The sequence below is a fragment of the Ornithorhynchus anatinus genome, chromosome 18 (assembly GCF_004115215.2).
Source record: "Ornithorhynchus anatinus isolate Pmale09 chromosome 18, mOrnAna1.pri.v4, whole genome shotgun sequence".
Classification (NCBI taxonomy): domain Eukaryota; kingdom Metazoa; phylum Chordata; class Mammalia; order Monotremata; family Ornithorhynchidae; genus Ornithorhynchus; species Ornithorhynchus anatinus.
The window spans coordinates 44,359,559-44,376,368 of NC_041745.1; the positions used below are offsets into that span (position 1 = coordinate 44,359,559).

General features: G+C 63.2%; 2 protein-coding genes across 3 annotated transcripts in view; one reads left to right on the forward strand and one right to left on the reverse strand.

Moving 5' to 3' along the window:
• SSBP3 (single stranded DNA binding protein 3) overlaps positions 1-6,339 on the forward strand; it is a 37,006-nt gene extending 30,667 nt beyond the window's left edge. Inside the window, exons 6-18 of one of the 2 annotated variants that reach the window (XM_029046625.2) lie at positions 270-350; positions 954-1,016; positions 2,584-2,650; positions 2,801-2,877; positions 3,031-3,095; positions 3,295-3,343; positions 3,444-3,479; positions 3,624-3,678; positions 4,197-4,267; positions 4,725-4,803; positions 5,065-5,093; positions 5,207-5,308; positions 5,790-6,339. In XM_029046625.2, the coding sequence (XP_028902458.1) occupies positions 270-350; positions 954-1,016; positions 2,584-2,650; positions 2,801-2,877; positions 3,031-3,095; positions 3,295-3,343; positions 3,444-3,479; positions 3,624-3,678; positions 4,197-4,267; positions 4,725-4,803; positions 5,065-5,093; positions 5,207-5,308; positions 5,790-5,819 (804 nt within the window). In that variant the 3' untranslated portion in view covers positions 5,820-6,339. The remainder of the gene's footprint in view (positions 1-269; positions 351-953; positions 1,017-2,583; positions 2,651-2,800; positions 2,878-3,030; positions 3,096-3,294; positions 3,344-3,443; positions 3,480-3,623; positions 3,679-4,196; positions 4,268-4,724; positions 4,804-5,064; positions 5,094-5,206; positions 5,309-5,789) is intronic. The other variant, XM_029046626.2, reaches the window with a different exon arrangement.
• Positions 6,340-8,977: 2,638 nt separating this feature from the next.
• On the reverse strand, positions 8,978-15,166 carry MRPL37 (mitochondrial ribosomal protein L37). Its single transcript, XM_029046629.2, has 6 exons — positions 14,821-15,166; positions 11,676-11,859; positions 11,464-11,579; positions 11,081-11,266; positions 10,220-10,377; positions 8,978-10,115 (listed from the first exon to the last, which is right to left on the reverse strand). The coding sequence occupies exons 1-6, from the start codon at positions 15,125-15,127 to the stop codon at positions 9,798-9,800; spliced, it is 1,269 nt and encodes a 422-aa protein (XP_028902462.1). The 5' UTR covers positions 15,128-15,166; the 3' UTR covers positions 8,978-9,797.
• Between the last annotated feature and the right edge of the window lie 1,644 nt (positions 15,167-16,810).

Consider the following 16,810-nt stretch of genomic DNA (forward strand, 5'->3'; position numbering starts at 1 on the left):
TCTCCTCCCCCTCTGTGTCCCTCACCCCCATTTCCTCTCCATCCCCTCCCCGACCCCTGGTGTCCGAGCAACGGCAGCACCCCCGCCCCCTGCTTTCCTTCCCACCCCCTCGCTGGATCTCTGTGGCTGACCCCGCCTGACCCCAACGTTTGTGTCTGGCTCTGTGGGTTTTTGGTTGAAGACTTTCCTTTCGTTGAAGCTTTTTCTGGGCTTTTGTCCCTGTGCTGTGACCTGTGACCTGTGACCTTCTCCTGTCTGTGACCTCGCAGGGTCCGCCTGGCTCCCAGCCCTCGCCCCACACACAGCCTCCTCCTCACAACCCCAACAGTCTGCTGGGACCTCACAGTCAGGTAAACGGGGGTCCGTCCTCCCCGGCCCCGGTGGCGGGGGGCCGGCCGCGAGATAGACCGACGAGGACAGACCCCAGGGAGTGGCCCGGGTGAGGGTGGGGCCTATGCCGCTCGTCGCCCCCACCCTGCCAGACGGTCGTTAACACGGCCTCCGCCCAGCGCCCCTGCCCCGGGCCAGGGTCCCGGCCTCCCCGCCCCACCGCACCCTCCCCTCCGCCTTCCCTACCCTGGGCTGCCGCCCCCTCCTCCTCCCGCCCCCAACCCGTGTGCTCCTGTGGCTGCGGCAGTGCTAAGTTGTGTGTCGTGTCGTGGTGTGCGGTGCTGTCCTGTTGGTGCCGGTGTCTGTCTGAGGGGAGGGAGGGAGGATTAGGGTCAGTCGGGGATTGTGACTCGCGTGGCTCGGGGAGCCGGGGTTGGGGAGGGGGCCCCGAGCCCGGTGTCCGGGGGCGGGCAGCGGGGCAGTGAGTGTCGGGGGGACACTTCCCGCGGCCGCTCCGGAGGTCCTCCCGGAGGGGAATGGGGGTCGGGGGCGGATCTGTGGGAGTAGGGACGCCCCGGGCGTCGACGGGCAGGACCCCGAGCAGGCACTTGCTGTCGTTACAGCCGTTCATGTCTCCCCGCTACGCTGGAGGTCCCCGGCCCCCCGGCCCCCGGATGGGCAGCCAGGTAACACGCCCCTCTTGGCCAGGGTAGGGGGTGCGGTGGGCCCGTCCGGGATCCCCGTCCTACGAAGCTTGGGGCCGACGAGGGGAGCCCGCGCGTTTTCACCTGACGGGGTTGGAGGTCGGCCGATGCACCCGTGGTGGTGGCGGAGGGGTCCGAGAGGGGTCGGGCCGGGCCCACGGCCCTCGGAAGCCTGGAAGTTGGGGGCTTGAGGGGATCCTGCACCTTGCTCCGGTTTAAGCCTTGAGACGGACCCTCCCGGGATGGGAGCGGGTTGGGCCCCGGCCATTGATATTCGATCCAGGGGGCCTGTTTAGGGTCCGGGGGCCGCGACGCCCTCAGGGACCGGCTTGGCAGAGGGACAGGGAGGCCGCAGTCCCGAGGGTAGAGGAACCGGTGGCTGTGCCCGGGGAAGAGAGCGGGGCAGACTTGGGGTCCAGGCCCTGAGGGGGTCTGGGAGGGGCAGGGTCGCGGCGCCCAGGGCATCAGCAGGACGATGCCAGGCAGCAGGCTGGGACTGGCGGGAGGGATTTTGGGCGGCAGAACCAGGGCTGGGAGGGAATGGAGGTCCCTGGGTCGGGGAGGGTGAGGTGTGCGCCCTGCAGGCAGGGGGGTGGATCCGGTGACTTGGCCTGGGGCGGGACCGGGAGGCGTGGGGGCACACGCCAAGGATTCCGGGAGCACTAAGGGCCCAGCATCACACGTAGGGGACGGAGAACCAGGACCCTGGAAGCAAGTGTGGTCACTGTCCCGTCTCAGGTCGGAGAGGGCAGAGCTGGAGCCTGGGAATGGGGCGGGGCGGGACATGGTCGATCCAGGCACGCAGAATTCCCGGTGGGTCGATCTGGGCCAGAAGGAGCAGCAGAAAGGGCAGGACTCGGCCTTGTGGACCGATTTAGGCTGGGCCGGAGTAGGGCTAGAAGTTACCAGGGAGAAAATTTGACAGGGCGAACACAAAAACTGCTGTTTCCCAGATGCTGTTTCCCCCTCTGGTTTAGTACAAACAGCATGGCCTGCTGGTTAGAGCACAGGTCTGGGAGTCAGAAGGACCTGGGTTCCAATCCCAGCTCTGCCGCTCTGACTGCTGTATGACCTAGGGCAAATTACTTCATTTCTCGGTGCCTCAGTTCCCTCATCTGTAAAATGGGGATAAAGACTGTGCGCTCCATATGGGACAGGGACGGAGTCCAACCTGATTATCTCATAATCAGAGCTCACACGGCCAGTAAAGTAACACTGATGGGTCCAGGGCAGTTTGGAAGGATCTGTAGCCCAGCGTCCGTGCCGGGTCATCAGAGAGGAAAGTCAGGGCGTGCAGACGGGAGAGTGAGGGCTGAGGGACGGTCCGTGCTGGGTCACTGAGGGAGAGTCAGGGATGGAGAAGGGTGAGTTAGGCTCTTCGGAAGGTCTGTGCTGAGTCGCCGGGGGAGAGTCGGGGGTGGAGAAGGGAAGAGTCGGGGGTACTGGATGGTCCGGACTGGGTCCCCGGGGAGAGTCAGGGGCACAGGGATTGGTTGTCAGAGGGTGGCCGTCGCCCCGTTGATCAGCATCGGTCCTTGGGTGCTTTCAGCCTCCAGGAACTGTCCCCGGGACCCAACCCCTGCTGCCCAACTCCATGGACCCCACGCGGCAGCAAGGTAAACGGGGACCCCCGTGCGGGATGGGGCCGGGGCGGCGGGCGAGGGCTGTAGCCCGGCTGGCGTTTGCCCTCCTCTCTCCGTGAGCTCCCCCTCCCCTCTGTCCTCTCCCCCCACCCCTAATGCTGGCGCGTGTTGTCTCCCCCGAAGGTCACCCCAATATGGCAGGCTCCATGCAAAGGATGAACCCCCCACGAGGGATGGGGCCTATGGGCCCCGGCCCCCAGGTAAGCCCACCCCCGGTAACGCTGGGCCAAGCCCACAGGCAGCAGACAGCCTTACCTCGGGGCCTCGATGGGGGCCGGGTGTGGGCGGGGGTGCGGGGGGGGTCCCCTATTGTGAGCACTTTCTCACAGAGCGACCCTGGGTCATCTTTTCAGAACTACGGCAGCGGTATGAGGCCTCCCCCCAACTCGCTGGGTCCCGCCATGCCTGGAATGAACATGTAAGCCCTGCCACACCTTTGCCACGGCCCTGCCCCCCGCCTCGTCCCACCCCTGGGACAGGAGACCCTCCCAATCCCTGCCACCGGCCCCGAGCGTAGCGACTTGCGGCCAGCTGGCCATGGTGCACTCGTGAGTGCCATGGTGCACTCGTGAGTGATGTGTCTGTCTCTCTCTGTCTCTCCCCGCTGTGAAATCCAGGGGTCCGGGCGCCGGCAGGCCGTGGCCCAACCCCAACAATGCTAACTCGGTGAGTGTCTGAGACTGGGGGACGGGGGTGGGGGTGGGGGGGTTAGGGGTTCAGCCTGGCACTGCTCGGGATAAAAATCGATCTTCCCGCTTGTTCCCAGATCTCCTACTCCTCGTCCTCACCCGGCAACTACGTGGTGAGTGTCCGAGCGTCCCCGGGTCCCGTCGTCGGGGTGGGGGCGGGGGGGGCGGGCAGGGGCCTGGGGAACCCCAGCAGGGGAACCTGGCGGGGTGGAGGAGGACAGGTCCTGGTTTGACCTGACGTGGGTCTCCGGCCACAGGGTCCCCCCGGCGGCGGAGGGCCACCTGGAACGCCCATCATGCCCAGCCCTGCAGGTACGGAGGGGTGGGGGGCCGGAGGGTCGGGTGGGGAGAGGGCCCTGATCCCCCGGGGCTGGACCCTGACCTCCCCGGGAGGGAAGCAGATGAAGCTGGAAGGAGGGATCCGGGAGCTCGTGGCTGCTGCTGGACCTCAAACTCGGTCCGGTGACTGGGGACCGTCCCCCCAAGGCCTACCGGGGAGGGGGCCCGGGTGGGGGCCCCCACTGGTGGTGTTCCGGTGCTGCCTCGGGAAAGTTTCCACCGAGGGCAGAGAAAGGCAGGACTGATGGCTGATGGCTTGGTAACGGTGTGGCCATCCGTTCGTCCTCCCGGCCGGCCGTCAACTTGGGGGCGGGGACCGGTAGGATCCAGGAGGCCCCCGGGAATTCAGGGAGCACCGGGAGGGTCCAGGAGGCCCTTGAGAATTTAGTGAGGGGGAATGGGAGGGTCCGGAGGACAGGGGCTGGCCAAAGCGCTCCCGGCCGCCGTCGTTCCGAAATCGGAAAGTGATTGGCTTCCCTGCCTCCTCGCAGATTCCACAAACTCCAGCGACAACATCTACACAATGATTAACCCCGTCCCGCCGGGAGGGAACCGGTCAAATGTGAGTGGCAGTTCTCTGACGCCCGGACGGACTTGCGGCCCCCGCCGTCCCGGTTCTGCCCGGCCCGAGGGGGATTAGGGTTCCCACCCTTGGGGTGGCGGGGCAGAGCAGGGAGGGTCACGGGAAGGTGGGAGTCCCTTCTCCGGCCGGAGCCCCAGCAGAGGCTCGGCTCAGGCTGAGGCCTGATGTGGATCCCGGCTCCTGGACCACAGAGGCCCAGCCGATCCCGGGGCGGGGAGACTGATCCCCTTGACCCCGTGCTCCGATGCTCTGCCTTCCTGGCCCCGTCCCCCTCGTCCAGTGCTCTGTCCCCTCCCGTCCAGCGCTTCTCCCCCGCCCCCCGCTAAGTGCCCTCTGGTTCCGGTTCTGTCCTCGGCTGTGAAGGAGGTAGAGGGGGGTGCCCCTTCCGTGCCCCTGCCCCCAGGGTGACGCGGGCCGGTCCTCTCTCTCTCGGCAGTTCCCGATGGGCCCGGGGTCGGACGGGCCGATGGGAGGCATGGCCGGGATGGAGCCTCATCACATGAACGGGTCATTAGGTGAGCAGCCGCGGCCAGATCGGGGGACCCTCGGCCACAGGCCGCCTCTCCTGCGCCACCCTCCCCCCCGCTCGCACGCGGACGTGCGGACTCACGGCTGCCTGGCGGACGGGGAGGGGGGTGGCGAGGGGTGCGGTGAAGGGCGCAGACGGTTCCTGTAGCCGGGGCCGGGGGCCGAAAGGGCCGGCCCGCGGGTGGGGGTCCCTCCGGCCTCCCAAAACGGTCTGCACCCCGTGATGGTGTGTGTCTTTCCGCCTGCAGGGTCAGGTGACATTGACGGACTCCCCAAAGTAAGTCTGGGTCCCAGGACCGCTGGTGGGCGGGGGAGGGTTTGGGGGGTGGGGGCCTGTCGGCCGGGGGCGGGTCAAATAAGTCTCACTGTTCTCTCTGTGCCCACCCCCAGAATTCCCCAAACAACATCAGCGGCATCAGCAACCCCCCCGGCACCCCACGGGATGACGGAGAGCTGGGCGGCAGCTTCCTCCATTCCTTCCAGAACGACAACGTGAGTGTCCGCCTCCCACGCGCCACTCCCGGGACCGGCGAGGAAATTGCGCGGTGGAGCGGGCAGAGTCGGGGACGTGGGATGGTCTGTGCTGGGTCACTGGGAGAGAGTCAGGGAAAGAGGAGGGAGAATCAGGGGTGCCGGATGATCCGGACCCTTCTCTAACGATGAAGCGGGCGTCCGGGAGGAAACCCAGCATCCTTTTGCCCCAGTCCTGGCCTAGAAGGGTCGTGGTGGGGCCGACGTCTGGGTGGCAACAGGGACCTGTCAGGGTTGGGCGACTGGGACGGCCCCACAGCCCACCCCGTCGTGGCCCAGGCGGTAGAGGGAGGCCCGGTCCAACCCCCTCAGCGCTCTCCCGCCGTCGCCCCCGCTTCCCCATCCTCCTCTTCATCCTCCTCCTCCTCCTTCGGACCGGTGCGGCCATCCCCGACTCCCCCCGTGTCTGTCTCTGTCTCTCCCTGTGTCGGCCGTCCCGCAGTACTCTCCCAGCATGACGATGAGCGTGTGACGCGTGTCCGGACAGCAGAGCTACCGGCAGGAAGAACCCAGAAATTATGCAAGATGAAAGCGGTCGGCCGGAAGAGGCGGGACGGGGCGAGGGGGGTGTCGTCCCTCCCGCTCCCTCCCCCCGCCCCCTCCCAGTCTTAGTTTCATGCAATAAAAAGGGTTTACTTTTTATTCCATCGAACACGAAGGACAGAATTTACCAATGAGAAATCTGTCTCCTCCCCCAGCCCCCGCCCGGCCCCCAGCCAGTGCAGACACGTGGGGGTGGGGCCGGGTTTTGGATTTTGTTTTTTTTGGAAACAAACGGAAGCTTCTAGCCCCCCACCGGCCCCCACCCCGCCCTCTCTGCTTTGTTCTTTTAAGAAAACAAGGAAAAACACAAAAATCCCTGTTGTGTGTTTGTGCTGTGGTCCCTGCGCCCGATGGTAGCTTAGGTCGGGGTAGGAGCTCCCGGTGTCTGTTGTAACCCTTGACGACGATCCTCATCCTCATCCTCATCCTAATAAACTGGACCGTTTACAGTTGGCGCCTTCTTCCCGGGGTGGGGAGGGGGCCCTTTGTCCACAGTCTTCCTGTCCACCTCTCTTCCTCCCTGCTGGGGGTGGAGCTCCCTGTTCCCCCCCCTCCTCCCCTCCTCCCCGACCAGCTGGCTGCCCACAAGTCCAGGAGTCCCTTGTCGTCCCCCTCCGCCCTCCCCGCCTCCTCCAGCGAGGATCTGGGTCTCTGGTGGGGGGGGGGGGGTGTCTTCGTAGCTTTCTCTCCCCCTGATTGTGGGGGTTCTGATGGGTCAGTAGGTCTGAGCCCATGGACTTCCCCCTTCCCTCCCAGAGCGGGGAGAATGGTGTGCCCCCGACACAGGGGCCAAGATGGGCACAGGGTATGCCCCCGACACAGGGGCTGACCTGTCTGTGCCCCCGCCAGAGAGGTTGAGGCTGGCTGGGTGCCCTACCCCGGTGACGGCCGTGTCTTGTTCTGGAGTGTCGGCCCCAGCAGGGGGTCGGCGAGCGGGCAGCCTGGTCCAGGTCCGAGGACGGTTAGGCGTCCGATCCCTCGGCCGAGGAGACCCCCGGCCCCGTGCGAGAGTGGGGCCTAGCTGGGCTGATCCTCGGGGGGGGAGGACGCGAGGAGGCCAAGCGGGAGGTGAGTCAAGGCCCAGAGGGTCCCTGGGAGCGGGTCAGCCCAGCAAGGGCTCTGGTCCACCAGGGGGATGGGGGCAGACCAGCCTCCAGTTTTGGGGTGGGGGGTTTGGGGGGCCTGGCTGCCCAGCCCTTGCGGATGACCACGGCTCCCGCAGCCAGGCTGGCTCACGATGGCAGGCGCAGAACCTTCGAAGTGGCGACTGGAGAGCTTCTCACAGGTGGCGGTGGCCGACCGTACTCGCGGCGTGACGGGCCACGGGGGTGCCGGTCTGAGCTGCCCGGGGAACGCCAGTCTTCTAGACCGTAGGCTCGTTGTGGGCAGAGACTGTGCCTGTTAGTGTACTCTCAAGCGCTAGTATGGTGTTCTGCATACAGTAAGTGCTCAGTGTGATCGACGCCGTCCTGTAAAAGGCCTGTCTTGAGTAGAATGTCACGTGACCGTAGCCATCTCGTGTGTGCAGAGCGCTGGACCGAGTAGACGCTATCCCTCCCCTCAAAGAGCTCCCGGTCTGCTGGGCAGAACGCTGTCCTGAGCACCTGGGCGAGGGTGAGCTGGTGGTCACAGACCCTGCTCTCAAAGGGCTTCCCGTCTAGGAGGGGTGATGATAGATGCTGAAATACATTACAGACAGGAGGAAAAAGAAAAAGGGGATGTGGGCCTGTTACGGCAGGGTGTCTAAGAGACCTCCCCGCTAGGTCAGGGGGAAGGGACCTGAGTGCTTAGGTGATGTTCAAGGGGCATCATTTGATGCCCAGGTCAGCCAGGGAAAGCCTCCTGGAGGTGGGATTTCTGAAGAGCTTTGAAGGTGGGGAGAGTGTGGGCCTATGGGATATAGGGGTTGGGCAGTTAGAGAGGTCCAGTGAGTGGGTTGGCTCCATAGGAATAGCTGCGAGCTGGGATGTAGTGGGAGAACAAAGTGGATGAACTGAAGAGAGCCTGCCCTGGCCAGCTATTTTCCCCAGCACGTTTCCATCCTATCGTTCATTCGTTCAATCGAATTTATTGTGCATTTGCTGCGTGCAGAGCACTGTACTAGGCGCTTGGAAAGTACAATTCGGCAACAGATGGAGGCGGTCCCTCCCCCACCTACTTACTCTTCCTTGGCCCCTCCAGCCTCAGAGTTGGGGGAAGAGAGGACCAGGACTCCATTTTCTGGCCATTTTCTCCCCAACCCCCCTTACCAAATCTCTTGCACTGGATGACCCCCGTCCTCTGGGAAACCTAGGTTTGCCCGACACTGTGTGCTTCTGGTGCTCCTCCGACCACCTACCCGCCCCGCTGCAATTAACTGAGGATGCCCTTCTATCCTCCAGCTACACCCACTCCCCAGAGAGTTCACTCCCAGGGCTTCAACTTCCCTCTCCACCAAATCCACCTCTTCGGCCCCAACTATTTCTGCCACTCTGCATTTCCTCCATTTCCAAGACGTCTCTGTAGATTTCTGGCCGGCGCCTCCAGCTCAACACCCCCAAACCTGAAGTCCTCCTCTTCCCCTGCCTGACTTCCCCAGCACTGTGAACAGAACTGTCCATTCAGTCCACATGGCCCCACTCCTCAGGATCCTCCACTGGTTGCTCATCCAGTCCTATATCAAACTTCATACCATCAGTTTTAAAGCTGTCAATAACCTCGCCTTCTGCTTTACCTTCCTTTTTTCCTCTATCCCAGCCCACACTTTCTGCTCCTCTAACGTCAACTGACTCGCGTCGTTCCTCGTTCCCGTCCATCTCACTGCCAACCTCTCACCCACATCCTGCTTCTGGCCCGGAACTCCCTCCCCCTTCGGAGCCGACAGAGGATCGTTCTCCCCATTTTCAAAGCCTTGTTGGAATCTACCCTTGGATCTGTTCACTTCATTATCCTCCTAAGCCCCACTCTTGCTCTTTTGTGCATTTCCAGTTTATAGCTATCTTCCCCTCTAGACCCTAAGCTCCTTGTGGGTATGGAATGTGTCTACCAGCTCTGTGGTATTCTCCCGCATGCTAATCACAGTACTCTGCACACCGGCAAGTGCTCAAATTGATGTTTCCCAAGCCCATGTTTTAATGCTCCGCATATCGCTTCTTCAACCAGCATCTTGAGTCGGTCACCGACTCCCGTCAGTTCTACCTTCACATCACCTGAACCCATCCCTCCCTCTCCATCCAAACCGCTACCATCCAAATCCAAGCCCTTTCCTTATCCTGCCTTGCCCCTCTCGCATCCATCTCCCTCTGCTGCGCAGATCCTCGGATGGGTCCTTGATTTTGGTGTGTGACACCCGCCGGAAGAGTGCAGGAGGCAGTTAATCTTCTGTGTCTTAGATCCTTGGACGGGTCCTTGATTTTGGTGTGCGAGCCCCCGCTGGTAGATTGAAGGGGGAAGTTAGTGAATCTTCTGTATCTTCCGAACTCTCGAGTCCTCAGTCGCTTACCCCGCACCCCCACTTGTGCCAGGCTGGCCTCTTGGCCACGGCCCTGGGGTGAGCCCGCGCGTCGTGCCTCGGTGGAGACGCCACCTGCGGGAGGTGGATTTTTTCTTCATCTGCCACCTCGCTGCTGCCGGCGGGGAGGGGGCTTCTCCCTGGCGGGGGCCAGAGTGACTAAGGGACGGGTCTATCGTCACGGGTCCCCCGCCAGCCTGCCCGACACGGGACCTGTTCCCCCATACCTTGCCACCCGGGCCCCAGGGGGTGGGAGGTCACGGAGGCGAGCAGGGATTTTGGTGAGCGTGGTAGAGACGGGCAGCGCCCGGGGCGGGGCTTCTGGGCACTTCTCTACGGCTCTCGATTGAACAGAACTTTATTACCCGCGCGGAAGCTGAATGGACGGCGGAGGCTACCCCGGCCCCCGCCCCGGGACTAAGGGTGGGAGGGCGGGATGCCGCCCGGCTCCAGCTCCTTGGCTCCGTGCAGGAACAGGGCTAAGAACTTCCTGAAGGTGTCGGGCTGATAGTCGATGAGTCCGGACGGCTCCACGACTTCTCTCTTGTGGATCTTGGGGTAGCAGCGGAAGTGCTGGTAGAGCAGCTGATCCCCGTCCATCCAGACGAGGTTCTTGATGCCGGTGCTGGGGGTCAGGTCCGTGGTGTTCAGCTGGAAGACCAGGAACTGGAAGAGCCGCCCGTCCGTGCCAACGGCCTGCACCACGATGGGCTGCTCCAGGACCCGAGCCTCTTCCTGGCGGGCGGGCGATGGAGGGAGATGCGCCGTCAGGGCCGAACGACCGCCCGCGACCCCTTCCCTCCCCCGACACTCCATCGGCCCCTCCACGCCGCACGTACCCCGTGCAGGGCCCGGGCCCGGGCCAGGGCGTTCCCGAAGGCGAACATGATCATCTTGGCCCTCAGCTGCTCCGGCTTCATCCTGGCCTTGCTCCAGTTGGCAGATTCCAGGAAGTATATGGTGTGAGGGTGCTGGTACAGGTAGCCAGGCTCGAACCCTGTGGGGATGGATGGCACCGGGCTGCCGGATGGGTCTCGTGCCACGCGGCCAGGCCCCCTGCCCACCCCGTGCCGGGGCCCGGAAGACGCGAGGGGTCAAGACGGTGACGCGGCTCCAGGCTGGTGTGGGGGGTGGGAGAGGAGGCTCCCATTTGGAAGCTGGGAACGAGGGCGGGGTGCTTATCTTGGAGTTCCAGAGCTAGGAGCTGCAGTCAGAGATGGACAGGGTGGCGAGACGAGCAGAATCCAGGTGGAGCGTTAGGTCCAACCAGATAATCCTGTACCTTCCCCAGTGCTGGGCCTTAACCACCTCAACTATTACTGTTCTTAGTGGTATGGGAGGAAAGAAGGGGTGAGCTGGGCTCAACTGAGGAAGGAAGAACGGGATCAGCAACTGGGTATCCCCCCGCCCCAATCCCAAGTCCCGGAGAGGGGAATCGGAGGTGGGCCCCTCCTCCCGCTATCGGTCCCGGGGTTTCTCCAACTGGAGGAGGGCGAGGAGAGAGGGCCGGTCCTCCCCAGCCCTCGTTCATTCATTCGATCGTATTTATTGAGCGCTCACTGTGTGCAGAGCACTGTATCAAGTGCTTGGGAAAGAGAATAACAGAACAATAGACACATTCGCTGTCCACCGTGAGCTTCCAGTCTAGAGACTACCTCGGGGGAGTCAGTTGCGGGGGGTGTGGGGGCCGGCGGCCTCACCTGTGTCGTCCTTCAGCTGGTACACGTAGCGCTCCTCCAGGTTAATGGTCGGGGCCAGGGGGTACAGGTCCTCCAGGGTGTGGGCGGCGGTGGCCTGGATCTGGTCGTGGCTGGCCACGGGCGGCAGGACGTCCAGGCTGCTCAGACGCGTCCCGTTCAGCCCGCGGATCTGGAGCACGGTGGAGTCTGCGGGGGGAACGAGTGCGGAGGAGTCTCGAGGGAAGCGGGGCGGGAGGGAGGGCCCCGAGCCGCACCCCACCTCCCTCGCTCGGGCCAACCCCCCCCGGAGGGAGCGGCGGCTCTCTGCCTCCCCGACCACGGCTCCCACCCCAGTTGCGAGAAGTCCCCCGGACCCCGGTCCCCCCCCAGACCCACCCTCGCACCTCGGTGCCAGACGGCGGAGATGGTATAGTTCCTGGCCAGGATCCTCCGGCTCAGGGAGGGGAAGCGGGGCATCAGCGAGCGGCAGAGTTGCAGGAGGTTCTCCATGATGGCCGGGCTGGGCAGGGGGGAGAGGGACGGGCGGCGTCAGGGCCCCCGGGGCGGTTGGAGGGGGTCCCGGCCGTGGAGGACGGGGGGCGTGGGGGACGCTCACCAGTAGTTCTCCCTGGTGGGGATGGCGTCGGTGGTGAGCCACAGGCGAGCGTGAAAGATGGCCCTCTGCACCCGCTCGTCCTGGTCGGGGACGTGACTGCTGGGGTCCGCGGCCAGGCGGAGCAGCCGCTCCGGGAGGCCTTCCACCAGCTTGGCTTTGGTCAGCCACAGCGCTTGTTTAACGCCTGGCCGGGGAGAAGCGGGTTAGACGAGGAGCGGGGGATGGAGAACACCGGCCTCCACAAGCCCAACTCCGCATGTGGGCTCCGCCCGGGGTCGCCACCTCCCAGAACCCCACCCCCGACCCCCGGAACCCAGGTGGGGCAGAAGGGGAGAGCCCAAGCCAAGGTTGGATCCCCGGGGACAGACACAGGGATCATCATCCCCTCTGGCCCCCACGGGCCTGGGTAAGTGACATTTCCTTAGAGATAACATCAATCTACCGGAGAAGGTTAAGGTGGGAATCCCAGGCAACTCATTCCAAAAAGAGTGGTCACACCAAGCTTTAAATCACAGTTTGAGGTTTCCTAGCTTCAGTGCAGCGGGAGCTTGAAAACCGCCGCTCTGGACCCTTTCTCCCTTACGACCCATGGCCCCAGATCTCTGGTACGAGGGAGATAGGGGTGGGGACAGTTGAGGGGGCTCGACAGGTTCCAGGAATAGTTTTCTTCCACGACGTTCTTACATTTGTCAGCTTCCCCTTCAAAACAGAACCTCCTCAAGGGCAGGGTTCTTGTCCAGCTCTCTGGTACTTTGGGGAGCGAGCTCTGAGCATTTAAGAGTAGGTGCTCGGTCCTCGCTTCCCCTTCGGCATCGGTGTGGGCAGGAGACCCGGGAGGGTACGGGTCACGTCCCCCGGCCCCAGAGGGGGCAGGCGGGCTCCAGCCTGGACACGGCACCCTGGCGGAGAGGGCGGGGCACATCGTTCCAGGGTATCTGCCCCCCACCAGAGTCCCGGGTGAGTCCAGATGAGCCCTGAGGCACCGTTAGCGGGTCGGCTCCTTGGTGTGAGCAGGGTGGGCCCTGCCCTTCCCAACCATCACCCCTGCTCAACCTGCACTGCGCCCCTTCTCACCTCTCCGGCCACTGGGGCAGCGGGGAGGAGGCTAATGCTAAGAATAATGGTGGTGTTTTTTAAGCATTACTGGGGGCCGGGCACTCTATAAGCGCTGGGGTGGATACAAGCAAATTGTGTAAATAATTTGTGGAGTGCTTTCTACGGAGCAAGCACCGCACTAAACGCCGGGTAGACAAAACAGCATCGAGTCCCACAGGGGGCTCAGAGTCTAAGTCCGAGGGAGAAGAGGGATTGAATCTCCACTCTGAAGAGCTGAAGATGAGGGAACTGAGGCACAGAGAAATGAAACGAGTTGCCCAAGGTCTCCCAGCAAGAGGCAGAGCTGGGATTAGAACCCCAGTCTTCTGTCTCCCAGGCCCGTGCTCCATCCGCCCCCGTGCAAGCTTGGAGCTTGTCAACCCCAACACAGGCCGGGGGCTTGTCCGCTCTGCCCTGCCCACGCCTTCTGGCCGCTGCCCCCCGCCCCCAATCCAGCCCTAGCTGCGGCGGGGCCCCGGGCTGAGACCCACCTGAGGACGCCAGTAAACCACAGAGCCAACCCCTACCCGCAAGGATTCGGGAGAACCAGCGTGGCCTAGTGGATAGAGTCCGGGCCTGGGAGTCAGAAGAACCTGGGTTCGAACTCCCCGTTCCCAGCAGCGTTCGTCCGCTGTGTGACCTTGGGCTAATCATTTCGTTGTTCTGTGCCTCGGTTCCACCATCTGTAAGACGGGGATGAAGACTGCGGGCTCCACGTGGGACATGAGCTGTGTCCAACTCATACCTACCCCGGCGCTCAGTACGGTGCCTAGTGATAATAACAACGGCATTTAAGTGCTTACTATGGGCCAGACACTGTTCTAATGGCTGAGGCTGATGCGAGATAATCGGGTTGGACACAGCCCCCGTCCCACACAGGGCTCACAGCCTTAATCCCCACTTTACAGATGAGGGAGCTGAAGCCGGGGGACGTGAAGTGACCTGCCCAAGGTCAGAGAGCGGCCAAGTGGGAGATAACACTAGAGAAGCGGCGTGGCTTAGTGGAAAGAGGCCGGGCTCGGGAGTCAGCGGTTGGGAGTTCTCATCCCGGTTCCGCCACTTAATAGTGTTGGTATTTGTTAAGCGCTTACTATGTGCCGAGCACTGTTCTGAGCGCTGGGGTAGACATAGGGGAATCAGGTCGTCCCATGTGGGGCTCACAGTCTTAATCCCCATTTTACAGATGAGGGAACTGAGGCACAGAGAAGTTAAGTGTCTCGCCCACAGTCACCCAGCCGACAAGTGGCAGAGCTGGGATTCGAACTCATGAGCCCTGACTCCAAAGCCCGTGCTCTTTCCACTGAGCCACGCACGTCTCAGCTGTGTGACCTTGGGCGAGTCATTTAACTTCTCTGTGCCTCAGTGACCTCATCTGTAAAACGGGGATGAGGACTGTGAGCCCCACGAGGGACACCCTGATGACCTTGTATCTCCCCCAGCGCTTAAAATAGTGCTTAGTACAGAATAAGCGCTTAACAAATGCTACCATGATGATGATGATGATGATCTATGACCTACTGAGTCCTGGGCCCCTGCTGCTTCTCCCAAGGGAGGGGGAACCTCCCCCCTGGGGCAGGGAATGTGTCTCTCTAGCGTTGCCCTCTCCCAGGTGCTTCGTCCAGTGCTCCGCAGAGAGTGAGCACTCCACAGAGAAGCGGCGTGGCTTAGTGGAAAGAGTCGGAGTCCGGCTGGGGAGTCAGAGGTCGTGGGTTCTCATCCCCACTCTGCCACTTGGCTGGGTGCCTTCGGGCCAGTCCCTTCACCGCTCTGGGCCTCAGTGACCTCATCTGTCAAATGGGGATGAGGCCTGGGAGCCCCACGTGGGACCCACCGATGACCTTGCCTCTCCCCCCCCCCCCCCCCGCGTTTCGCCCAGTGCGTGGCGCCGAGTCAGCGCCTAACAAATCCCATTCCGGTGACCTTCGCCCTCCCGAGTCCCGGGCCTGGGCCGGGGCGTGCGTCTCCCTAGCGTTGCCCGAGAGCGCAGCGCAGCGCTCCGCAGAGAGTGGCGGGTGGGCGTGGGGCCGCGCCGGGCCGGGCCGGGCCTCACCTTCGAGGAGGCGGCAGCGCTGCTGGAAGAAGAAGCAGGGCCGGGGTCGGTGCAGGGGCATGCGGTGGGGCGGCGGGGCGCGGTAGAAGCGCGGGTCGGGGGCGTCGGGCTCCCAGCGCGGGAAGCGGGGCCGCGCCAGCCCCGGCACGTGGTGCATCCGTCCGGCCGAGGTGACGGGCTCCAGCCCCGGGATCTCGTAGGCCCGCTCCTCCGGCCGCCCCCGCCGCCCCTCCTCCGGCCGCGCCGACCGCACCCCCCAGCTGTAGGCGCAGCGCCGGGGCACCCGCACCGAGCCGCCCGCCGCCATCCCGCGCCCCGGACTCCCCCTACCGCCGCCCGGCCGCCGCCATCTTGGCCCCGCGACCGGCCCGACGGGCGGGGCCTCGGCCCCCGGCCTCCCGCCAATCCGCTCCGCCGCCGACACGTGACCGGAAGCGCGCCCCTCGGGGCGCCGCCATCTTGGTCCGAGGCCCGGGCGCCGCCATCTTGGAGCGCCGCGAGGCGCGCCGGGAAAGGGCTGACGGGCGGCGGCCGCCGCCAATGGGAACGCTCCTTCTCCGCCCCGCCCCCCTCCCTCCCCCCCTCCCCCCCCGGCCGGGCCACGCTCGCGTGACGTAAGCGCGGTGGGCCCGGTAAGTGGCTCGGCCTCAGGGCCCTCCCTCCCTCCCTCCCCCCCTCATTCCTCCCTCGGGAACGAGGATAAGCGTCGTAATTAATCGCTATAGTTCTCTTAGTGCGGTTATAGGATCGTTAATAATCATTATTAATTAACGAGAAGCAGCGTGGCTCAGCGGCCAGAGCCCGGGCTGAGGTCCTGGGTTCAAATCAAAATGAGAAGCGGCGTGGCTCAGTGGAAAGAGCCCGGGCCTTGGAGTCGGAGGTCATGAGTTCGAATCCCCGCCCCGCCGCCTGTCAGCTGGGTGACGGTGGGCGAGTCACTTCACTTCTCTGGGCCTCAGTGACCTCCTCTGGAAAATGGGGATGAAGACGGTGAGCCCCACGTGGGACAACCTGATTCCCCCGTGTCTCCCCCAGCGCTTAGAACAGTGCTCTGCACATAGTAAGCGCTTAACAAATACCAACATTGTTATTATTTATTATTAAATCCCGCCTCCGCCACCTGTCAGCTGGGTGACTTTGGGCCGGTCACTCCACTTCTCGGGTGCCTCAGGGCCCTCCTCTGGAAAATTGGGGATGAGGGCTGTGAGCCCCACGGGGGACAGCCTGATCACCTTGGAATAATAATCATAGTCTTGGCATTTGTTAAGCGCTTCCTATGTGCCAAGCACTGGTCTGAGCGCTGGGGACGATACAACGTGATCAGGTTGTCCCCCGTGGGGCTCACAGTCTTCATCCCCCTTTTACAGTTGAGGGAACTGAGGCCCGGAGAAGTGAAGTGACTTGCCCCAAGTCACACAGGTGACAAGTGACAGAGTCAAAATTTGAACCCATGACCTCTGACTCCCCAGCCCAGGCTCTTTCCACTGAGTCACCCTGCTTATATCCCCCCAGCGCTTAGAACAGTGCTTTACACATAGTAAGCTCTTAACAGATGCCATCGTTATCATTATTACTATTATTAGGTGTCAGAGGTCGTGGGTTCTAATGCCGGCTCCGCCGCCTGTCAGCTGTGGGACTTTCTACAAGCCGCTTCACTTCTCTGGGCCTCAGTTCCCTCATCTGCAAAATGGGGATGAAGACTGTGAGCCTCACGTGGGACAACCTGATGACCTTGTATCTACGCCAGCGCTTAGAACGGTGCTTGGCACATAGTAAGCGCTATACAAATACCATCATTATGATTTTTAGAGCACCTGTTGTGTGTGGAGGACTGTACTAATTGCCCGGGAGAGTCCAGTATGACAGGGTCGGCGGACGCCTTCCCTGGCCCCAACCAGCCGATGGTGTAGAGCCGGGGCTCCAGCCCGTGCGCTCTCTCTCCTCACGGTCCGTCCATCCGTGTGTCCTTCCGTCCCTAATAATGTTGGTA

Bases quoted from the DNA above. Each gene is read 5' to 3' on its own strand.
- MRPL37 (XM_029046629.2), bottom strand. From the start codon at position 15,127: ATGGCGGCGGGCGGCTCGGTGCGGGTGCCCCGGCGCTGCGCCTACAGC. The intron at 11,580-11,675 runs GTGAGCGTCCCC...CCCCCTGCCCAG, and splicing joins CCCACCAGGGAGAACTACTG to CCCGGCCATCATGGAGAACC. The intron at 10,116-10,219 runs GTACGTGCGGCG...CCCGCCCGCCAG, and splicing joins GGGCCCGGGCCCTGCACGGG to GAAGAGGCTCGGGTCCTGGA.